This window comes from Daphnia pulex, chromosome 11, assembly GCF_021134715.1.
Source record: "Daphnia pulex isolate KAP4 chromosome 11, ASM2113471v1".
NCBI classification, from domain to species: domain Eukaryota; kingdom Metazoa; phylum Arthropoda; class Branchiopoda; order Diplostraca; family Daphniidae; genus Daphnia; species Daphnia pulex.
Genome location: NC_060027.1, coordinates 5118102 through 5140689, shown reverse-complemented (window position 1 = coordinate 5140689; position 22588 = coordinate 5118102). Strand labels below are relative to the sequence as shown.

Here is a 22588-nt window from a genome sequence, read left to right as displayed (position 1 = left end):
TCGCCCTGTTTCTTTTACTGCCATCAATGATAAATAACTTCCCCTCTAAACCTTGTTGCTTGGATCCAATTCTGACTTTTCTACTCAAGCAAGTAATCCCTGTTCTTGCCTCTCCAATTAGTCACATTTTTAACTTGTCACTGTCTTCTAGTCATATGCCTACTGTCCTTAAAAGTGCTAAGATAACCCCTTTACTGAAGAAAACTGGCCTTGATCCGGACTGTATCTCGAATTACTGTCCAATTTCCAATCTTCCTCCTCTTATTTCCAAGCTCATCGAGCGCACTGTTGCCACGCAGACTGTAACCCATTTCACTGACAATTATCTCTTTATGCCCGTCCAATCTGCGTATCACTCTGGTCATTCGACCGAGACTGCACTGGTTCGGGTCTTCAATGATCTTCTACTGTCTGTCGATCGTGACAACTGTTCTGCTCTTGTTTTGTTGGATCTGAGTGCTACTTTCGACACCGTTGATCACCAAATACTTCTTGGCTGGCTTTCCAACCAGTTTGGAGTCATTGATGGGGCTCTGGACTGGAATTATTTTTCTGACCAATTCCAGTCTGTCTTCGTCAATGGTGTTTCATCAATGAGTGCGTCTGTCAAGACCGGTGTGCCCCAGAGTTCTGTTCTTCGACCTCTTCTTTTCACATCATACACGGCTCCTGTAAACAACATTGCATGTCGCCATGGTGTACGCTCTCACTTCTACGTGGATGACACTCAATTCTCAGTTGAATTCCCGTCTGATGGTCAATCGGCTGCGTATTGCCGGCTCTGTGGGTGCTTGGATGAAACAAGGGACTGGATGACTAGGAATCGGCTGAAACTCAACGATGACAAGGCTGATTTGCTGCTTGTTTACTCCACCAGAGCGAAGAGGAAGCCCAGCTTAGACCTCAAGCTGCCCAATGAAAGCTGCTGTCTTACTCCATCTGACTCGGTACGGAATCTTGGAGTCACCCTCGACCTTCAGCTCACGATGGAGAGGCATGTGCGAGGTGTTTGAAAAACGGCCAGTTTTCATCTTAGATCTATCGGGCGTATCCGTCGGCTTCTCAACCGCACTGCGACCAAAGTACGTGTGCATGCCTTTGTACTATCAAGATTCGATTACTGCAATGCTCTGTTTGCTGGCCTGCCTGAAGAACTTATTAATCGTCTTCAGAGAGTGCAAAATGCGGCAACGCGGATGCCCAAGAGAGTGAAGAGGCGTGTGACCACATCACACCACACCTAGCTAAGTTCCACTGGCATCCTGTCAGACTCCGAATTAATTTTAGATCCTTTTGGTCTACAAATGCATCAATAGTTTAGCCCCCACCTACCTGAAGGAACTAATCACCATTCGTTGACACTCCGTCAACTTAAGATCCAGCCGGTCTGTCTTGCTTTCTCATGTTCCTGTCACCAAGAAGAAAGGCTGTGGAAACCTCACCTTCAGTAGGATTGCCCCCCTTCTATGGAATGAACTCCCCCCAGTGATTCAGACATCTGATTCCGTCCTTTCTTTCAGATCCAGATTAAAATCCCACTTCTTCAGACTTGAATATCCCGAATTTGTACCCGGACCCAAGTCCAGCACCTTTGATCATGATGTATGTACTTCGTGTCATATTTTGTAATAGGTGCTCTACAAATGTAATAATAATAATAATAATAAAGTAAACAGGTTATGGGCCCACAATACTAATTCTTCCCAACCCCAATCAGATAAATACAAGATGCCTTTGCTCAGCGCGAAAGACGAAAGCCACATAAGCAAATTCAATGGCTATGATTTTTTATTTTGGAAGCTTAATATTTGAACCGTGTTTCAAAAACACCGGTTGTTGGCATTACTAATGAAAAAATTGAAAATTGCACACCCTTTGGTCGACATTGAAAACAACAATACCGGAGCCATCAGGAGTTGGAGTGACAGGGATTCTATTTTCAAAATCACTCTGCTTAGCACTCTTAAATTCTAAATTGCCATGAATTTGCAGCAATGCAAAACAGGAGCCAAAATGTGGACAAAATTTGTTATCTTTTATGAGCAGCAGACTGCGCTCTTGAATCAAAAGCATTCTCTTTAACAAATTTGGCCATTACTTGTTCCTCGTCGGCCACACCTTAATGCAGTACATGAAATTGCACTAGAAGGTATTTTTTTGCATGCTACAGGCACTTTACTAACTACCTCAACCGGCACAATTTGGTGGACAAGATCTAAGTGACTCTTTCTGAGCAATTTGATGATTTTCTACTGACATGGAACGCTCTACCTGAAATCGATAAAAATTGTTATTCTAATAACGAATAAGGTGCTACTTCACGAATCCATGCTTGCTGCCCAAACTGAAAAACAGAAGAAACGAAACTTGAATGAATCTGCTCTACTAAGCAATTATGTTTACTGTCAGGCCAGCAGTCAATTTAACCACAAGATCGATGATTGTCGACAGCAAACAGAGAAAACCTTAAATAATACATCATGTGATATCTACAGTTTATCCAATCATAATACCACTGATTGCTCAAAAACAAAGGTGGACAACGCTGGGTCCTATCTCCGTCGACCTTTAAAAGGCGTTAAGCCCTAGTTTTTATTATCATGAGTCTAAGGACTGTTTTAAAATACTTAGAGCTGAGCAGGAAAAGTCGGATGGAAATCGCGAAGAATTTTCAGTATCGTTTGACTAGCTGCTATTTCCCAACTCAAGTCAAAGAAGAATAAAAAAAGATTCAATTTGATAAGATCATTGGTTTAGCGGAGGTGTTGCTTTCATAGTAAAACCTAATTTTTCCCACCCTTTTGTTTTCTCAGTATTCTATGTCTTAAACCGACGATTGATGTTCAAAAATTCATCCTATTTATGGATGATTTATGCTTGCTTAGTCTTTTTCCACTGACGGTACGATACACTACTGTGATTGTCTTTCTCTTACATATCTATTATATCCTGGTAATTATACTGTCGGATATTGCTTATCTAAAGTCAACAGGTTGTTCTGCAGCAGCCGATCTCACAGTGCGAAAGCTTCCAGTCCATGAAAAGACGGGGCACGAAAGGGGGGTGTCAAAATCCATTCAAAATCCAAGTTCGGTTTCCCCCAGGACCGAAATACTGACCTCTAGTTAACTTCTCTGATCACCACTCGACCAACTGTTCTGATTGGTGGAGACGATCAAAAAGGCCCCGACGAAATAGGACCGGAAATAGGACCGGAAGAAATTGGACTTCAAAACTAACGTAAATTACACGAAAGTTTTTCTACGATGGAACAGACTTGACTTTGTCAGGATCCATATCATAATCCATATCATAATCCATATCATATCCATATTCCGCATCATAATCTTCCGCTCTAATCACAAGACTAGTCTTAACTAACATTAATTATTATATTTTTATGCATACCTTATCACTTAAGAATTATTAAAAGAACAAGTGGTGGCCTGGAGTGGTATAGAATCACCAAGAGAATTACCAATCACCAAGTACAGATGAGGTGATCAAAATTTTAGCAAGTCCTACCATGGACTACTTAAGCTAGAGGACGGGACTCTCGTCCTATCCCGCCGTGTTATAGCTTGTCGGGTGGATTTTTAATCATATATTTTTAAGAAGGGTCAATCGATAGAGATTTAAAAAGCTATTCTAAGTCTCCAAAGCTCCTTTCTTGTGAAGATATTAAAAAAAAAGATATTTGCGCTTAAATTTTGAGGGGAACGGGAGAGGTGCTCGTTGGTTGTCTCCACCTAGCGCTAAGAATTCTAAACTATGGTTTTTAGAAACATACAGAATTCAGAGAATCACCAGAGAATCACAGATAGCAGACGCACCTAATCAAACCAAAACAAAACAAAACCAGAGAATCATAGAGTGGTAAACCAACAATCACCGCTAGGCGGCGACAACTAACGAGCACCTCCGTCAATTTCTAATTAGAATATCATCGAAATTAAATATTTGCCGCATAAGGATAATTTAATAAACTATAGCTCATTTCTAAAGCTCTATTGATTACTGTAACAAAAAAAAATGGTAGCCGACATAGGAATTGACGAAGTGTCCCGTCCTCTAGCTTAAGTAGTCCATGGTCCTACTAAGCAGAACTCAAATTTTTTTAGTGTAAATTTTTTGTTAGAATGGCTAAAATAATAAGAATTAAACAAGGTTTTAAACATAATTCTTAAACGTTTAAAAATTAAATGTTATTTTACTGACAAGGAATCAAATAAAATTGCTAAATCCCTCAATAGCGAACAAAAAATTATAATAAAAGTGGTGCCCCTGCTGACAAGGCCCCCCTCGAGATTTCTAGCTGAATCCTCCATTCATTTTTTTTTTTAATTTTCATTTTCATTCTTTCAAAATTTGAAAGAAAACTGCGTTTGTTCGCGAAGACTTGGATTCCCTTAACCTATATTCAATCACGACCACTAGATGCCACGATATGTTTTGTTTTTTTAATTTTTATACCAGCCGATAGAGGGTTGAGGTTGAGGCAGGGAAACTCGCCAAGTAAAGCAGAGTCCATTTCTTTCCAATATGCCCAGCTGAGAGGATATCTGAGAAGGTCGTGGTCGAGGTCGTGGTTAAATTACATTTATTTTTGATTTACAGATCAATAGAAAAAGAGAGAAGGAAACAGAAAGAGACACAGCAGTTTTTGACAAACAGAAAGAGACACAGCAATTTTTGACATTTCTTCGACTTTTAACTTTTTTTCGACTTTTCTCCTTTTCTTTCGGCATTCAAATTTTGCTCCATTGCCATTATAATCCTCATCCTCGCTGATGCTACAATCGGAGAAAGCGTTCGAAAGATCTTCGTCCGAGGTGTTGTTGTTCTTCGCCTCCAATGCCAACTTGGCCTTTTTGGCTTTCTTCTTTCGAAGACTCTTCCTTCGTTTGTGTTCCCGTTCAACTGTGTTTTTTTTTTGTACAAATTTTAATTTGTTAACCGTACAATGAAAGACAGACACATTTTAATTTTTTACAAGTGTTTTTATTATCGACAAAACACAGGAATTGATACAATTTTTAAGACTCAATGAGTCATCGGCTCCGAAACCAGATCGAGTTTCTTAGCCGCCTCTTCGAGCGTTTCGACCGCCTTGTCTTGCTAAATCGAACTCATGGCCAGATTTTTCAGGTTCTCTTCTTCCTCTTCCGCCGTGAGTATGAGCTCTGGCTCTGACTCGGATGGAGGGGTTTGTTCAGTTTTGGTTCCAGCAGGTTAGGCTTGATATCGTCATTGATAAGGTTCTTTAACATGTCGGAGCCAATTACCATGACCCCTTCCTCATTCAGCCATTTCTGTAGACTGTGCTGGCGGGTTTTAGCCGTGGTGCTTAACATGTCGAACACTTTAATACGTGTCGGGAGCCTTAGTTTCAACTCTTCGACCCAGTTTAAGATAACACTTACTGGACAAACTACTAGTTCCACATGTGTAGTAATCCATTGTGTAATTGCAAACAATCAAATTGAAAGCAAATTCAGGAAGCAAGTTTAGAAATCCCAAGTCAAGTGGAGAAACAAGACAAAGATTCAACATTAAATGTAGATAAACTTGATGCTGCCATTAAAGCATGTGGAGATGAAGTGATTTATTTGAAAGTAAAGAAAGCTGACAAGGTACGATACATGGAAAAAGAGAGAAGGTAACAGAAAGACACAGATATTTTTTAAACACAAACACACACATATGAAGGCACTTTAATCTGAATTTTTCGACTCTTGAATTTCTCCTCCTTTTCTCTTCCCCATAGCCATTTACTCTTCGTCATTCTCGTCGAGGCTGCAGTCGGAAAAGGCGCTCGACAGATCGCTGTCCTCGTCCGAGGTACTGTTTCCTTCAATTTCCAACCTGGCCTTTTTGGCTTTCTTTTTACGTTCGGCCTTCTTCCTTTTACGCTCTCCTTCTCCTAGGTTCATAATTTAAAAATTTTTATTTTATAATTTGTGATTGATTATGATGTCTTACCTTCAGAACTTTCAGAATCATTTTGGGTGTTGTTTCCAGAATTAAGGTCTCCAGAAGTATCCGATTCCCCCTGAGAGGATTCAACATCAGGGGGAACATCTTCCTTGTCGGAACTTTCATCATCAGAGGCTGTAAGTTCAAATCAAATCAGGAAGTTATACATTTATCTTAATAGTCATAAAGGTGAAACTTACTTTCTCGATACTTGAGGTGTTTCTCATAGATCTTGCACCAACTGAAATGTGAACTCAGACACCTAGAAATAATAAGATACAAGACAAATTAAAGTACAACCTACAACCTGACAAACTTAAAATTGTCTTTTACTTACTTTGTACAAAAGTAGAGTAGACATCCATTGTGTAATAATTGTAAACAGAAAGCAAATTCAGCAGGAAGCAAATTTAGAAATGTTTTGAGAGAAGTTTTCAATTTCAAGGTCTTTTCGATTTTTTCTATTTGACGGACTCCCCCAACGTCAAGTTGGAGTCCGTAAATCTAGATGGCTCTAGGGTACGAATGGGCTTCACTCTCTGTCGTCTGCAATGTTAGCGGCGGAAGGCAGAGGTTCAACAAGAAATAATGATAACAATAATAATGTGCAACTTAAATTTGTTTCTTATTTATTCTAAAATGTTTACAAATAAGATATTAGAGATAAAGAATTTACAAATAAGATATTAGAGATAAAGAATAAAGAAACTAAAATGTTCAATCTTCTGACAGCGAGACATCAAGGCAGAGGAATCTCATAAATCAGCATTCCTATCTTGTCCATATAAAGGGTGGAAACATTACTTCCCATCTGAAGGTATCAACAACCTTAGAGAATTGACACATACATGTAACAACAACCGAGAAACAATGTAACAACAATCCGAGAAATATTTACCTGACAAACTTTAAATTGTCTTTTACTTACTTTCCACATGTGTAGTAATCCATTGTGAAATTGCAAACAATCCAATTGAAAGCAAATTCAGGAAGCAAGTTTAGAAATCCCAAGTCAAGTGGAGAAACAAGACAAAGATTCAACATTAAATGTAGATAAACTTGATGCTGCCATTAAAGCATGTGGAGATCAAGTGATTTATTTGAAAGTAAAGAAAGCTGACAAGGTACGATACATGGAAAAAGAGAGAAGGTAACAGAAAGACACAGACATTTTTTAAACACATACACAAACACACACATATATAGGCACTGTAATCTGAATTTTTCGACTCTCTTTTCTAGAATTTCTCCTCCTTTTCTCTTTCCCATAGCCATTTACTCGTCGTCATCCTCGTCGAGGCTGCAATCCGAAAAAGCGCTCGACAGGTCGCTGTCCTCGTCCGAGTTTGCCTCCAAGTTTGCCTCCAAAGCCAACTTGGCCTTTTTGGCTTCCTTGGTACGTAGGGCCTTCTTTCTCTTGCGCTCTCCTTCTGGGTTTTTAATTTAAATAATTTAAATTTTTTAACTTGTGATTATTTATGATATGTTACCTTCAGATTCTCCAGAAACATCACTGGTGTCGTTTCCAGACTCAACATCAGGGTCTCCACAAGAATACAGGATTCCACAACGGGGGTATCTTCCTTGTCAGAATCTTCATCATCTGAGGCTGTAAGTTCAAATAAAATCAAATCAGTAAGTTACACAATCAATCTTAATAGTTCTAAATGAAAGAATGAATGACTTACCCTCTCGATACTTTAAGTTCTTTTCATAAATGAGGAAAAACTGTATAGTGTGTGCTTTGACATCTAGAAATAAGAAGAAAAAAGACAAATTAAAGTAGGCCTACAACCTGACAAACTTTAAATTGTCTTTTACTTACTTTCCATATTTGTAGCCTATGTAATCCATTTGTCAGGAAAGCAAATTCAGGAAGCAAGTTGAGAAGTTGATGATTTGGTTTGAAGAGAGAAGTAAGAAGTATCAAGGCTTTTTCCGATTTGTCTATTTGACGGACTCCCCCAACGTCAAGTTGGAGTCCGTAAATCTAGATGGCTCTGGGGTACGAATGAGCTTCACTCTCTGTCGTCTGCAATGTTAGCGGCGGGTTTTTATCCTTGGAAAAATAAAAAAATCTGAACGTCATACATTGTTTGTGTTCTAGCACAGACTTAGGTTCTAGTTAGTTCCATGTCCACCTGAAAAAGTTAAATTGTTCAGCTATGGCAGATTGAGGAAATAATTCTAGAGGTAAAGAAAGAGGTGGGTTTCATGGTAGAGGCAATAACAACTGGTCACGTATCACATCATACACTCTGTACAAACTCTGTAAAGGTACTACATTGTTTTAATTGAATAATTTTATTGTTTTATTTTTAGTAGTGGCAATAGCTTCCTTCTGCCAAGTAGTGAACAAATGTCTCGTTCAATTTATTTATTTCTTAAAATTCTGTTAAAAAATGATGGTTCTAAATAATTGTGATTACTTTTTCGAAATTCTCCCTCGAGTCAGACCAGTCAGAATCGCAGAAATTCGTCAATGGATGATGTTGGCTTGAACCGGACAAAAGATGAAAAATGAATGGATAAAGAAAATTTTATCTGGTCGCGATACGATGGAAAGTATGAAACAAACCCGTTAATTCCCGTAGACGATCATTTTTTCTGATATATGGCAGGAGGAATTTGATTTGAGATTTAATGGCCATTAACTCTAATTAGTTTTTATTTTGATTAATGAATCAACAAACAGCTAACCCAAATTTGTTTCAGGGTCTACAAATGCTATGGAATGTAAGGGGTTTGTCTTTTGTGAAAAGGGGTTACAGGAGGGTGGGGGGGTAAAAAAATTTGGGTTACGTCATTTATGGATGGTCTCTCCTGTAATTTTTTATGGCTAAATAAGCTCCCACAATTATAATTATATAGGATTGACAATAAATTTATAATAAATTGACAAATTCTGTTATTACTAATTTATTAATCAGGCTACTGAAGAAAATATTAGGAGGGAGGTAGTAATTTGTCAAAGGGGAAATGGTCGCTACTCCAATTCAGTATCATGACTTATGTTAACCAAAATTCCCTGCTTAGAGTTGTAAGAAAAGGTAATGATTGAATGGTGTAATATTCAATTATAACAATGTAATATTTAAAAAAAATGAAAAATAAACTTAAATTTTCTCTGGGAGCTCTGTAGAAGGCTTTGGTGTTAAGCCTGGGTATTGGCTATACTTTCTGGAGGTTATAAGCCCAAAAATAAGTTTTCTATTCTCTTGCAAAGATTCTATCGAATCATATTCATCGATAGGGTCGATAGGGCAAAAATGTTAATGCAATTCATCTTTAAAAAATAATTATTGCATCTATTCCGTTGATAGCTTTATAAATCACATTTTTATGTTCGTGTTCCGACTCTTGTGTGAGAGTCGCACGTGAGTTTGCAGAGGGCAGTGTTGTGACCGATCTTTTTTTTGGATCGCGATCCCGGTCCCGATCAACAGAAAAAAAAACAATCGAGGTCGCGATCGCGATCGTGATTTCACCTAACGATCGCGATCGCGGTCGCGATCTCTTTTGCGATCGCCGCTAGATGGCAAAGGGGGAAAGAACATACGTTTTCAACACAAAACCACTTACGCAAAATACATTTTTTTTTTAAGCTAGAATTTACAAGGCATTATATTTTTAGTACCCCTTGACTTTGAGGAAAAGAAGCATTTCAAAATTCCTGTCCTTCACCTTGATCTCGTTGGCTTAAAAATGCTTCCAGCTACACTAAAAAGCCTTTCGACTGATGCGGATGAAGGGAGAGCAGTGTTGTAACGCAAGAACAAGTGGCTTAAAATTGGAAAATTTAAAATTGATTCAGTAGATGCAATTCCTTCGTTTGAAAATCTGTCAAGTTCCTCAGTTTCTACGGCCGTTTTTGGTCATAAAGATTTAAAGAAATCCTTCTTTGGCTTCTTTTTGGGTGGGTTCTCATCATCGCTGTCATCACTATTGCTTTCCGGTGTTATTGCTTTTGAGCTACGATCAAAAAATTCAAATAAAATCCAATATTATTTTAATTTCATAAAAATATAATTACTTAAAAATAGATGAAGGCCTGTCAGTTCCAACCCGGTCGCACTCATCTTGAAAATCATCTTTTAATAGCATGATGGCTTCTTCTTGATCTTCACCCTTAATCCAAGAGAGTTTAAAACGGGTATGCAACATACTTGCTAAACGCAGTTCTCGATCCAGGAACATATATGGCTGAACCGTTTAGTAAGTCCATTGCAAAGGGCATTTATTAATGCTTTCGAGTGCTTTATTCCGCTTTTTTTTTAACTTCTCTAACTGATTCTGTAATGCAGTTAGAGAAGGGAGGAGATATCCAATGGAAATATTGTTATCTCCTTGCAGAATGTCGAGAGCGTTGGCCATAGGTGTCATAATTTTGACATATTCTAAAAAAAATGCTTCTTCCACAGGTCTTAAAGGTGTAACATTGAAGTGCTTGAAGATGTCTGTTAGTTTCTGGTGTTTTTTTAAAAGAAAGTTCTTCTCTCTTTTGATTGCACGGTAATAAGAATTCCATCAAGTGTCATTTGGTCTAACAAAAAGCTTCCCAAGTTCTTTCTTAATGAGGATACCCTCTGGCAGAGGGTATTCTCCTCATCATCATTTTTACTGCTATTTGAATTGACTTCGTCTTCTGTGATTTTTTTTTAGATTTTATCCTCTGATGTGCCCTCCCCATCTTTTTAAATTTTTCGCATGGTTGGGGGTTCCGCTGGTGAAGAGATCTGGTGAACACTGACCAGATTTGTCCATTGCTGATGGGCTTAGCTGAGCCCTTTCTTCAAAACGTTGATTCAGCTTTGTTTGTGTACGAAAAATGTAGGGGAGAGCGGGGTTGGATGGGACAGGGGTTGGATGGGAAAGTGGGGTCTTATGTAAGTCCCTCTAATGGCAGGAAAAATTTCTTTTAGCCCCGTATTAATAAGTGTGTGATGCATATGCTCAAATTTTTTTTTTTAATTTCCAATCATTACTTCTATGGGATAACTCCTCTGCCCCATCCAACCCCTGTCTCATCCAACCCCGCTCTCCCCTATTCAATAATTTTAAAAACTTTCTTGTTTACATTTCATATTAGATTGGTGATTTTTCATTCTGAGGCAGAGCAAGATTCATTCATTTTCTCGCAAAATTTGTTTTTTCTAGTTCTTTATAATGTGCAATTACCTCATTTTCTTCTTCTTCTTGTTCTTTCTCTCTTGTTGCTCCATTTTCTTGGCTTGCTTGATATTTTTTTCCTCTGCATGTTTTTATCCGTATAGAAATTTTCTGTTTGACTTCATCTTTTATATCACCATGATTCATTATATAACACATCTTTACGACTTGTACCTAATTCTTTCAATTTGGTTTGTTCGATCCCTCATAATTCTATGACGTGATTGTCAGAAAAAAAACCTCTGTGAATTAATTAATTTAGTTATTTCCCTACACTTATTAACATTTTTCTTACCTTCACTGTAATGTAGATTTTTTTATGTTTACTCCAGAAGTTCCTACTTCTACGGAAAGCCGTCGACCAGGAAAATCAATTCTAGAAGATCCAGTGTACACAAAAGGTAAACCGGTATTTGCTGAAAATCTTTCAATAATTAGTTACATTTTACATTCAATCTAGATATCATGAATGATTCGGGAAATTCTCCTGATTCAGGCGAGTCACAGAGCAGTGACAGTGGCGCCAAAGAGTCCCTCCTGAAAGATTCGTCCTTATCATCTAGCAGCAGCCAAGAAACTTTGACTTCATCTTCATACTTACCATGTTCGATTGAGACAACGGGAAGAAGATTTGCCTGAAGAAGAAGAAGGCCATTACAAGAGACCCCTAAACCCTTAAACCGGAAGAATTGATAGCCAAACTCGTCCAATAATTCCATCTGGGAGTGCAAGCCAGCACGTAAAAAGAACAGACACAGTAGTTGTTGGGAAAAAAGTAGGTTTTTAGAATTCTATTTTTATTTATACATTGTCAATATAAATTTACACATTAACGAATAATAACACTTTTTCAAATTCCAGTTCAACCTTCTTCAATGCTACTGATCGTAGAAGAAGCCGAAACTGATGAAAAAGCTGTGGGGGATTCGCAGGTTACACCTAACACACCAAGTAACGAAAAAAATTTAGCTGTTTTTATTTAATTACAATTGTTTTTTTCAAAAGAAGTATCAAGTAACAGACCTCGTGTTGATGAAGAGGTGCAATCATTAAAGTTGCAAGAAAACAATCAATCAAGAACTACATCAGCAGCATCCGAACTATTGAATCAGAACTAATACTACAGAATGATAGCTGCAACATATAAAAACAGTCAAAAAACGCTGAGACGTCAAGAGGATATGGCAATCAAACTTAATGCCCTTACTGAATTCGTTTCGAAGCTAAGGTTTGACGTAGATGAATCGAGCGACAAAAAACAAAGTTTCATTGCCGTGGATAACCTAATCGAAAAGTTCCCTATGAACGATTTAGCCGACTTAGAAAATTTTGAAAGAAGGTTTAAAAGAACTTACTTTTTACTTTTTACTACTTACTTTTTTGTTGTTAAAAATATTTCAAAAAAAATTGTTTTTTTTTTCAGTATGCTGATTGGAGGTTTAAACGAAGATAAACTTCTAAGTAATATTTTAAATTATTGCTTGACTATTTCAATTGCTAGGAAGTTCTGTTGGACTGGAAGGGAGAAAAAGTTCAATAAGGTTGGTCTTCGCCGATTTAACGATACAGAGCTCTTTGTTCTTGTAAAGAGGGTCGTCAGAAAACGCTTTGAAAAAAATTTTATGTCGGAAAAATATAATGTCAGCATTAAATTTTTGTCAAATCCCCTTACGTCCAATATCAGCAGCAGTGTTTCCAAATCCAATTTCTCTCTTGTTACCTTTGGATGCACTGCCACCCTTATTTTCGATTTCACTAGATGAACCCGTAACTCCCTTTATTCCTATTTTTCAAAATCCATTTTCAAATTTTTAAACATACTAATGTATTTCATTCCAAATATTGAAATGCTAAAATATGCTTTTATAGTAACCCAAGTTTGCCTTATCACAATAAGGTCCGGTGTCTCCAACTCCAATTTCACCCTTGATACCCATATCCCCCTTATATCTCCCTTAGGTCCAATATCACCAGTGTTTTCAACTCCGATATCTCCCTTATCCTATTTGGGCCAACTATCACCCTTTACTCCGCAGTCACCAGTTAAACCTGTATCTTCCTTTGACCCTAGTAAATGATCAAAATAACGCGTAAAATTTAAGAAGTGGACTAATAAATAAGAAAATACTATTTATAATAACCCAATTCACCCTTAGGTCCAGCGTCTCGAAATCTCATTTAGGTCCAATATCACAGGTGTTTCATGTAAAAGTGTATTGTTTAAGGTATTTTTTTTAGTTGAAAGGTTTGTTTTTAAATTTTAAATTTAGGCTTGTTTAGAAATGTCGTGGGTGGCTGTCGTTTGTCATTTGTTTCATCGCAAGCCTTTGCAACTACAGTGCCGACTTTAGTTGAAAAAAATTTGATTTTTTTCTAAAAATAAAATAAATTCGTGAGCTTTTTAAAGGAACTAATAAGAAATCGATTGACGTTTTTAAAAAATGCAATCGGGTGAAAAATAGATTATAAGAATTCGAGAAAATAAAAATTAAAAAATTTTCTGACTTCACTGAAAATAAAAAAAATGCGTTTTTTAATTCGCAATAACTCCTTAACTAATTAAATAAAAAATACAAAATTAGACAATACATCTTTGTTTTTTTTTCAATACTAACTCCAATTTTTATCCAAATATAAATTTTGACGGGCCATCGATTGGTTTTTTTGGCGTGGAATGTCCCAAATACAAATTTCATCAAACATACAGAAAACATAGATTTCATTTCGATTTGCATTGTGTTCACTCGAGCTGGATCTTTTGCAAGCCAATTCCACCTACTACTTGTGTGGATACATTGTGAATACAAGAGCACCACAGATGCATTTCTTGCCTAGCTTCCTACTGACAAGAGGAAAACGAGCTACCCAGTGATTTTTATGCAGCGTTTATCACAAGCATGAAAACCTTGGGTTACCTGCGCTTCGCATCTTTCCTATGTATAACACTTTTTGCATTGTAGAAAGGCTTTTGCAGCTTCACTTCCAATCAGGAAACGCCTAATACTTCCGGGATTCTCTTGATAATATCCGCAGTAGTGGAAAATGAGATCGGTGGCTTACCCAATATTTGCTGCTACCAGCACAAAAAAAAACAATAACTTTCTTAATTTTTGAGTACATCAAAAAATGGTATCACATTGAAGCTAAAATATACAAAAACGATGTCCTATAGAAATTAAAAACCAAGCAGCAGAAACTTTAATTAATATTACTTACCCAATTCCCTCAATTCTCCTTCCGGTGTCTCCAACTCCAATTTCTCCCTTGATTATGATATCCATTTTCATCCCTTGCAGAAATACCAGGAGAACCAATCCACTCTGGAGGGAAAAAAACAAATAAGTGTACTGAACAGATTTTACTATTAACAAAATCGATCTCAACGGGGCCAAAATTGGTGAAGCTGTTTTGGCAAAGGAATCCGGAAGGGAACTGTGAAAATCCAGATCAGGTCGACCCAAATTCAGAATTTTTATCTTAACTATTTTAGTCCCCGAATTATTTGGGATTGAAAATCCTGAAATATCACCAAAATCCAAAGTTACTCCTTCCATCTGGATGGAGGGCGTATAACCAGATCCATACAACCACTCCTTTCATCTGGATGGAGGGTGTATAACCAGATCGCTTTTCGCCGGATCGGCTTATAAAAAAACTAATTCATAGAAAATTTAGCTTTTTCGTCGTTTTCTCAGAATCCAATAATGAATTTTTTTAATTATTTCACTTTGAGTGATCCAGAATCTTGGTTTCTTTGGAGATCACGTTCGATTGATGATTGACTAATTATATTGGATACACAGCAATTGGCATGAAAGGCCGGTTTTCTTTTAATGCAAAAAATTGAGTTCTGCATTAATCTTAGCCACTCTCAGCTCGGCAACTGTTGTGACATTTATGTTGTCAAAGTTTGTAATTTTGATCCTGATATTTTCTTATTAGAAACCTATCCATACAAAAGTTTTGAATAAACAAACGAGTGAGAATAATAACTGCACGTTTTAACAAGCGATCCACGAATCAAGTAGACCAAAATCCCGGAGCGGCTTTCCTGATCTAAATCCGGAAAAGGCATTAAAAATCTAAAAAAAATATAGCCATGTTCGTCTTCGCACGCCGGATTTACCTGCGTTTGCAGAATGACGATTTTCCGCCCCGTTTAGGAGTTATTTAGCTCTAAAGTTTGGTTTTTTTGAATTTTGTCAGAAAGTGGGGGGGCTTTGACATCCATTTTCGAAAAAGTAGGGGAGCTAGGGAAAAAACTAATTTTTTGAAAAGGTTTATTGCAATCTCAACCACCAAAATCCAAAAGGAATTTCCTTTCCGGATTTTATTGGTTGAGATATTACCAATTTAGTGAAAGGATTATTTAGCTAGTTTCCCTCCCTGGCTTGCAGCCATTTTTTCGTACGGTCCGCTGCGCTCCTGGCGGAAGCCAGCAGAAGGTCTTATACATCGGCCAATAAGAAATCTGGGTTCACTATATATGAAGGCCTGTATAAATGCAATGGGTCTAATGTGAAGGCCGATATATAAGACCTTCTGCTGGCTTCCGCCAGGAGCGCAGCGGACCGTACGAAAAAATGGCTGCAAGCCAGGGAGGGAAACTAGCTAAATAATCCTTTCACTAAATTGGTAATATCTCAACCAATAAAATCCGGAAAGGAAATTCCTTTTGGATTTTGGTGGTTGAGATTGCAATAAACCTTTTCAAAAAATTAGTTTTTTCCCTAGCTCCCCTACTTTTTCGAAAATGGATGTCAAAGCCCCCCCACTTTCTGACAAAATTCAAAAAAACCAAACTTTAGAGCTAAATAACTCCTAAACGGGGCGGAAAATCGTCATTCTGCAAACGCAGGTAAATCCGGCGTGCGAAGACGAACATGGCTATATTTTTTTTAGATTTTTAATGCCTTTTCCGGATTTAGATCAGGAAAGCCGCTCCGGGATTTTGGTCTACTTGATTCGTGGATCGCTTGTTAAATGTTATCAACTAATATTATTTAAACAACCCGATGTCTTGAAGGATAAGAATTTATTTCTTCAAACAGCCGATACTTTCTATCACAATAACATCTAATAGAGTTATTAACAAGTATCGGAATGAATGAAGTACTCCCTAGAGTGACTACCTCAGATCCAAGATTTCCTAGAGTGACTCCCTTGGAACCAAAAGTGAATCTTAGTGCGTGTAAAGGACAACAGAGTGAGGTAGAGATAGGGATAGGAGAGAGGGGCGCTCTGCTGAACATAGCACTACAAATACATCCAAACTTAGCCTATGCAGTGTGTAGAATTACGAATTATACCAAAGCCCAATGAACGAACATTGAAAAGCCCTCGACCAATTTTTTTGCTATTTGAAAGCAACGAAAGAATATGGAATCTGGGTCGACGGACAGAAGAAAGAACTTGCTTGCTACGTTGATGAAGACTTGATATAGCAGCTTGCTGGTGATATAGAGGATTGCAAGTCAACATCATGCAGTATAATGTTTATCAATGACGAACAAGTGGCGTGGTCTACCAAGAAACAACTGACTACAGCTTTATCAACAACAGAAGCATAGTATATAGCAGTGTGCCAAGGAGGGAAAACAGCTGCGTGGCTTGGTTACCTGATAGAAGATCTACTAGGAAAAAATATGTTATGAATGTAGGCCTACCGATGTATTGTGATAATGAAGGTGCAGTGAGACTGATGCATATAACCATGAATTCCACCAAAGAACAAAACACATTCCACTAAAATGGCACTGGATAAGAGAACAAGTAGCAGACGGACTACTAGCAGTAAAATTGTAAGAACACATATGATAAATTGGCCGATATATTCACGAAAGCACTTCAAAGACCGATATTCGTTGAGATGAATAGAAGAATAGTGGATAGTAGGAGTATAGTGACAGATTTGCCAATTATGAGATTGAGCGAGAGTGTTGCCGATCAATCCCTCTCTCATCTATCTTCTTGACTTCTATCCTGTCAGTGGATCGCCCCTTCTCGTGAAACCTATCGTGTAAGTAAAACGTACACCTGGTGTGTGTATGACACTTAATAAGATGTTGGAAGATGGGGGAGTCATCCTTTTTCCCCATCTTACTAAAGTCGCAAGACTTGTTTTTAAAGAAAAATACTTCGAGGAAAGAATCACACTACATTTCTTTATAGTCCAACAACAGTTTTCAATTTTGGAGAGCAAATTTTTATTGTTTTAACTAAAAATGTTATAGAGAAGTGGCTCTACTATAATTTTTGCTGTTTTATCTTTAGGCTTTACGCCATGGCATCTCGAAGAAGTTTGGGGAGGCCGAAAAAACTGGGAATTGGTTGGCAATCAGTGGATGTGGTTACGTTCATGGACAAATAATTGACCGGTTTACTTATTAACATACGAATTACAGGAAGCTTTCTTTCTTGGCCGCTAATTGATTCGATTAAGAACACTGTGCCGTTTAAATTGGTTTTTCATTTGTCAAACTGGAAATACTCAAATTATTCTGGCAGAGGAGTTGGAGGAGGATGTTTTCGTGTGGCAACCCCAAACGTCGATGACATTGTCAAAGTGACAATTGGTGCAATTGCTTTTTTGTGTGAAATTGGTGCAGCATCAGCAACCAGCACACTGTCTAGTTTCGTTTCCAGACGGTTTTTTGTGTTAGACAGTATCGGGTTTGATTACGCAAGATCAAAGTTCGTCTTGACTTGCCTAACCGGGAAATCCGTTCAAGCTGAACACAGGATTATCCAATTGCGTTTCAAGCGTCGAGTTTTTTGCATGTACCTAAATGTTTTTTCCAATCACCCCACAACACAGTTCGTGTGTGGCATGCCTATGGCGAAAGATAGAAAGCAGGTGTGTGGTGGAGAGCGTTTGGCATTTTCCAAGGTTGATTGGTGTGCAGTCGGCCGAATTGTGTCGGAAATGGTATACTAGGCCCTCGGCCACTCGACTGCCTCCCGCTCGTTTGTCGTTGAACATTTTCGGTTAGGATAGGTTTGGTTAGTTCTCGCGAAATGGTTGATTACCTCACATTCCCTTTTTTGATTCCACTGTCCATTTGGTGACGTATTGGTTGATTTAGTCAAGGATTAATATGTGATGTGTTTTCTTCTAGTAACGTTGCCGTATTCGAAATGAAGGACGATGATGATTTAATTATTTTCAACAAGGACTACAACGTCTTTGCAGGTATGGATAATGTTGAGGAACTCTGCCAAACACATTTCGGTAACAACACGTCCGTTTTGCAGGCGTCGACAAAGTTACTGAAGGTGCCGCGCCACCGACCCGGCCCTGCACCCAAAAATCTGTTTTTAGTTTTGGAGTCGAGGAACGTGCATCAACAGATTCTGCGCGTCGAATAATTTGTGCAGCAACATTGTGGCTGCCTTGCAAGATATGGCGTCGATTTCTCGACCGATTACCAATTCGAGATTGTTACATTGCAGGGTGATATGTTGACAGATCATGGTGTTTTTTGACAGATCTGCTGACAAGTGACAAGCTCAAACACACAAGAAAAGACTAAACAGCATCCCAGGCTTGGACTTTCTTTAATTTTAATGGGTAAACTAAGCTGAATTATACATTTCAAATTACTCTATAAAAAGCAGAATGTTCTAAACAACGATAATCCTGAACATTTCTAAGATTAGATAAGTAATTCTATGCTTAAATAATAAAAAACCCGCTTTCTACTATCCCCACAACGTTAAAAGGACACGTTGGCGCACGATCCTAATTTAGCGGTTGTGCAACTCAGCATCCCGAACTTGTCTATATCGTCAAAAGATCATTCGGCCTAAAGTTCAAAATTGTTTTTGGCCGAATGCAGAGTTGCCGCGATCGATGGAAATGATTGAGATCGAACGATCGATCGATCCATTTTCTCTGATCGAGGCGATCGAATTCATCACAGCAGTTATCGAGATCGAGATCGAAAGGGTCACATGATCGAGATATTTCTCGATCAAGACGAATTTTGCGCCACCTAGGTTCACCGTGGTATATTTTTAATTTATAAATATTGGTCACATATCCTGAACGCCGATACACTGGTTTTAAGACCACCAACGCCGCAACCCTGCCCGTAGCCGTGGATTCCAATTACAGTCCAAGTCCCTGGCGACGATTGGACGACTAATGGGCTGCCGACGTCACTTACGCATGGTTGTTCTTCTTTAGACTTGACGCAGATATTCAACTCCGAAATATATTTTCCAAAGTAATCTTCTTCCCTGCACAAGGAGTTGAATATCAAGTCAACCGTGGCTTGTTGAAGGGCGTTCACGCTACTTCATTCTTGAACCCCTCCCGCAGTTGTACCCCATCCCAAAGTAACAGCATCTACGTCGGCGTATTGGTCGGGATCAGTACTGGCCAGTGGCAAACAAACTGGCCCAACAGTCTTGGAAAAAATCACGGGCATGTCCAGTGTCAGGATGGCGATATTATTGGCATAGTTGCCAGCATGAAAAAAAATTTGAAAAATTCAGACGATCGATTTGATCGACGTCGATCATCAATCGATCACTTTTTCATTTACTGATCGATGCGATCGATTGATCAGTTTTTTTGACTGATCGAGATCGAGATCGGGCGATCACCAAATGGTGATCGAACGGCAACTCTGGCCGAATCGTACTGTATTCGAACACCCCGTCATCTCGAAGATTAAATGGATTTTTGGCCCTTGTTAAGTGGCTCCTTTGTCACTATTTACCCCCACCCTAAACGTGTAATAGCCCTAATTGTGCCAAGAATAAATTTTTGTGAAAAAGAAGCCGAGGCCTTCTACACCGTCTCTCATTAAAGTGCCATCACTTTTCATCTTTTCTTGGGTATGTAACTTGTAACCGGTGCACTTCTGAAAAAGCGTTACTACGTTCTCAATAGGTCACGACACCGCTACATCATCTCACTTTGTCACGCCCAACCAAGGTGACTTAACCTCTTAACTTCCAAATTGTTGGCGGCCATTTTACTGGTAAGTGGCATGTTTCCGTTGGTTGCTTGAACGTAGAGTGAGATGATGTGATTACCTTCGATTTTTATTTACTTCTCTCAAGTCAAACGGCTGAAGCTGTCGAGGAAAGCTGACAATCTCGGCTTGACAGTGGATCCGCGTAAGACACAACCGGGACCAGATAGGGCATCACGCTATGTGGTTTGTTACCGATGCCATAAGTCCCGTTTATGCCCAACTGCGCATAACCGAATGCGTTTCGTCGGTGTTTCCTAGCAGTCTTGAGAGGACGTATGCCTGAATGTGCTCTGTCCCCTTGCAAAAGATTTGCACCCACACGGAGAAAATGGTTTATTCTATTTGAAAATATTTAATATGAATTTTAAAATTCATTTAAATAGAATAAACAAAAATAAGTAATAAAAAATACATTTGATTTGATTTTTTTGGCGCAAATTTAAAAAAATTGTGATTTTCAATCACAAATTAAACATATAAATTATTGCCTAATCTACATAAATTAGGTATTAAAGGATAGGGAATGAAATAAAGCTTAAATGAAATCAATTTCTGGCCTCATTGATTAATAATTTTATATGATTAAGAACGAAAAAACCTTTTTTTACTATACCCCCGAGAGGCGATAAGCCTGAAACACTAGCGAACCTGGCGGGGAATCCTGGGACCCTTTACTTAACACCCGCCGTTTCTTCCGAGAGACTGGGATAGCGCGAGAGTGTATACCTTTAATTTTATATCGTGGTTTGTCCAAAAAAGTGTGTTTTACCCGTTTTTTGTCCGGGCCGTGACCCAAACGGTAAGTTTTTTGTGACCCGTGTGGCGACCCGGGGCGGACCCATTTACGCTATTGGCCCAACCCGCTCAAACCTGTTTTAAAAAAAAAACCATCTAGGCAACCCATGTAAAAAATACCGACCAAATACCTTCGTGGCGCATCTAGCGCTCAGATCGCCAACTACGTTATTTTTCGAGTAAATTACTGCTGTCATGGCCTACTGAACCGTCATGGCGCCACCTCCCCGAAAGGTTGAACGGAAGGGGATGGGTTGAAAAAGCTACACTACAGCCTCGTATAGCTCGACCACCGGCCTAGGGTTCAGTAGGCCATGGTAGCAGACGCACAAAATCCTTGAAACGTCACAATATTGTGATTCGAGTTTCGTATTCGCTTTTATTTATTGCGAATTGACTCGATAATACTTTAATCCGGATTTTATATTCTTTCGAGGGTTGCTTTAAATATTTTAAAACTAATAACAAGTTGGGAATCTCATTAGATGCCAACCGGAAATAATTTGTTAGTTGAGCGTTTTGTCAAGGTTGAGTCAATGTCAAATAGCCTTTGGGCCCTTTGCTATTATATTTGGAGTGCAAACATTTTGCAAAAATCTACTTTTTAAAATTTTGCAAAAAAGCACATTTTCTGCCTTTCTACTTTTTTGGTTGGATTTGGATAAGCAGACTTTAAATCCCAGAAAAAACTATTTTGTTTCAGTTTTCTAATTGAATTAAAATGGGAGATTGTGCTGATGAAGAAGTGGATTTTGATCTTCTAGGTAAACCAATCCATAATATTTATGTTTTATTATAAATGTGATAAATTTGTTTGTCCCACTTAGATCCAGCAATCCAAAAAATTATCAACAAAGCCAAAGCAGTTAGAGAAAAGGCATATTGCCCTTACAGTAAATTTGCAGTAGGTGCTGCCTTGTTGTGTGATGATGGAGCTATAATTGATGGTTGCAATGTTGAAAATGTTTCATATGGTCTAACAATATGTGCAGAAAGATCTGCTATTTGTAAAGCTATGTCAGAAGGACAGAAAGTATTTAAAAGCATTGCAATTTGTGCTGAAATGAAAGACACATTTGTTGGTCCTTGTGGTGCTTGTAGGCAGGTAATCTAAAATCATTAATTGGGCAAAAAAGATTTTTATCAGATCTTTTATTGTCAATAGTTTGTATTACATATATTGCAGTTGCTCTTTTCTCTCTTAAGGTACTGGCTGAATTCAATGTGAATTTGGATGTTTATTTGTGCAAGCCAAATAATGAAATCCTGAAGACTTCTATGGCAAAATTGCTACCACTTTCTTTTACCCCAAACTGGGTTTCATTTTCCTCCTAAGAAAAACACAGCATATCACTGCCAATAGGATGTTCTATAGTAATTAAAGGTATGATGTATTCAATTTGTGTGAATAACGTTCGTCTTCAGAATTAAAGCACTATTAACCAAAATCAGTAATTATTTTCGAAATTCTTTAAAATATAAATTTTTATAAGAAAAAGCTATGTTAACTTAAATACCTTGCAAAATTTTATTCTAGTTTTTTTATTATTTTATATAAAGTAATTTCTTTTTTTTACTAAAATATAAGTATTTTCTTTAGTTTACTTTTATTCAGTCTTTAATATTTTTTTATTAAATGGCACAGTTAATTTACCAAAGCT

At 38.0% G+C, this 22588-nt stretch overlaps 3 protein-coding genes and 2 long non-coding RNA genes across 8 annotated transcripts; 3 read left to right on the top strand and 2 right to left on the bottom strand.

Annotated features, from left to right (window-relative positions):
* Window positions 1-5590: 5590 nt before the first annotated feature.
* LOC124207522 lies at window positions 5591-6573 on the bottom strand. 2 transcript variants are annotated; one of them, XR_006880021.1, is made up of 4 exons: window positions 6314-6573; window positions 6177-6238; window positions 5983-6111; window positions 5591-5923 (listed from the first exon to the last, which is right to left on the bottom strand). XR_006880021.1 is itself a non-coding variant. In XM_046605033.1 (3 exons), exons 1-3 carry the CDS (start codon window positions 6201-6203, stop codon window positions 5684-5686), a joined length of 396 nt encoding a protein of 131 aa, XP_046460989.1. In that variant the 5' UTR covers window positions 6204-6289; the 3' UTR covers window positions 5591-5683. The 2 variants fall into 2 exon arrangements, 1 of the variants encoding a protein (XP_046460989.1); XM_046605033.1 differs by lacking the exon at window positions 6314-6573 and having other exon boundaries at window positions 6177-6289.
* LOC124207524 lies at window positions 5837-10790 on the top strand. Of its 2 annotated transcripts, none has more exons than XR_006880023.1 (6): window positions 5837-5927; window positions 5989-6113; window positions 6709-6848; window positions 6920-7372; window positions 7473-7587; window positions 10639-10790. It is a non-coding gene; the product is annotated as an uncharacterized LOC124207524 (long non-coding RNA). The 2 variants fall into 2 exon arrangements; XR_006880022.1 differs by lacking the exon at window positions 10639-10790 and having other exon boundaries at window positions 6920-7126; window positions 7219-7372; window positions 7473-7552.
* LOC124207523 lies at window positions 7020-7923 on the bottom strand. Of its 2 annotated transcripts, none has more exons than XM_046605034.1 (4): window positions 7802-7923; window positions 7665-7727; window positions 7467-7585; window positions 7020-7406 (listed from the first exon to the last, which is right to left on the bottom strand). In XM_046605034.1, exons 1-4 carry the CDS (start codon window positions 7806-7808, stop codon window positions 7215-7217), a joined length of 381 nt encoding a protein of 126 aa, XP_046460990.1. In that variant the 5' UTR covers window positions 7809-7923; the 3' UTR covers window positions 7020-7214. The 2 variants fall into 2 exon arrangements, with proteins under 2 accessions (XP_046460990.1, XP_046460991.1); XM_046605035.1 differs by having other exon boundaries at window positions 7020-7403.
* Window positions 10791-11059: 269 nt separating the features above from the next.
* LOC124207521 lies at window positions 11060-13752 on the top strand. The gene is made up of 4 exons (XR_006880020.1): window positions 11060-11546; window positions 11606-11920; window positions 12007-12096; window positions 12151-13752. It is a non-coding gene; the product is annotated as an uncharacterized LOC124207521 (long non-coding RNA).
* A 7431-nt stretch (window positions 13753-21183) lies between these two features.
* LOC124207579 (cytidine deaminase-like) lies at window positions 21184-22375 on the top strand. The gene is made up of 3 exons (XM_046605118.1): window positions 21184-21691; window positions 21755-22032; window positions 22134-22375. Exons 1-3 carry the CDS (start codon window positions 21649-21651, stop codon window positions 22260-22262), a joined length of 450 nt encoding a protein of 149 aa, XP_046461074.1. The 5' UTR covers window positions 21184-21648; the 3' UTR covers window positions 22263-22375.
* Window positions 22376-22588: the final 213 nt, after the last annotated feature.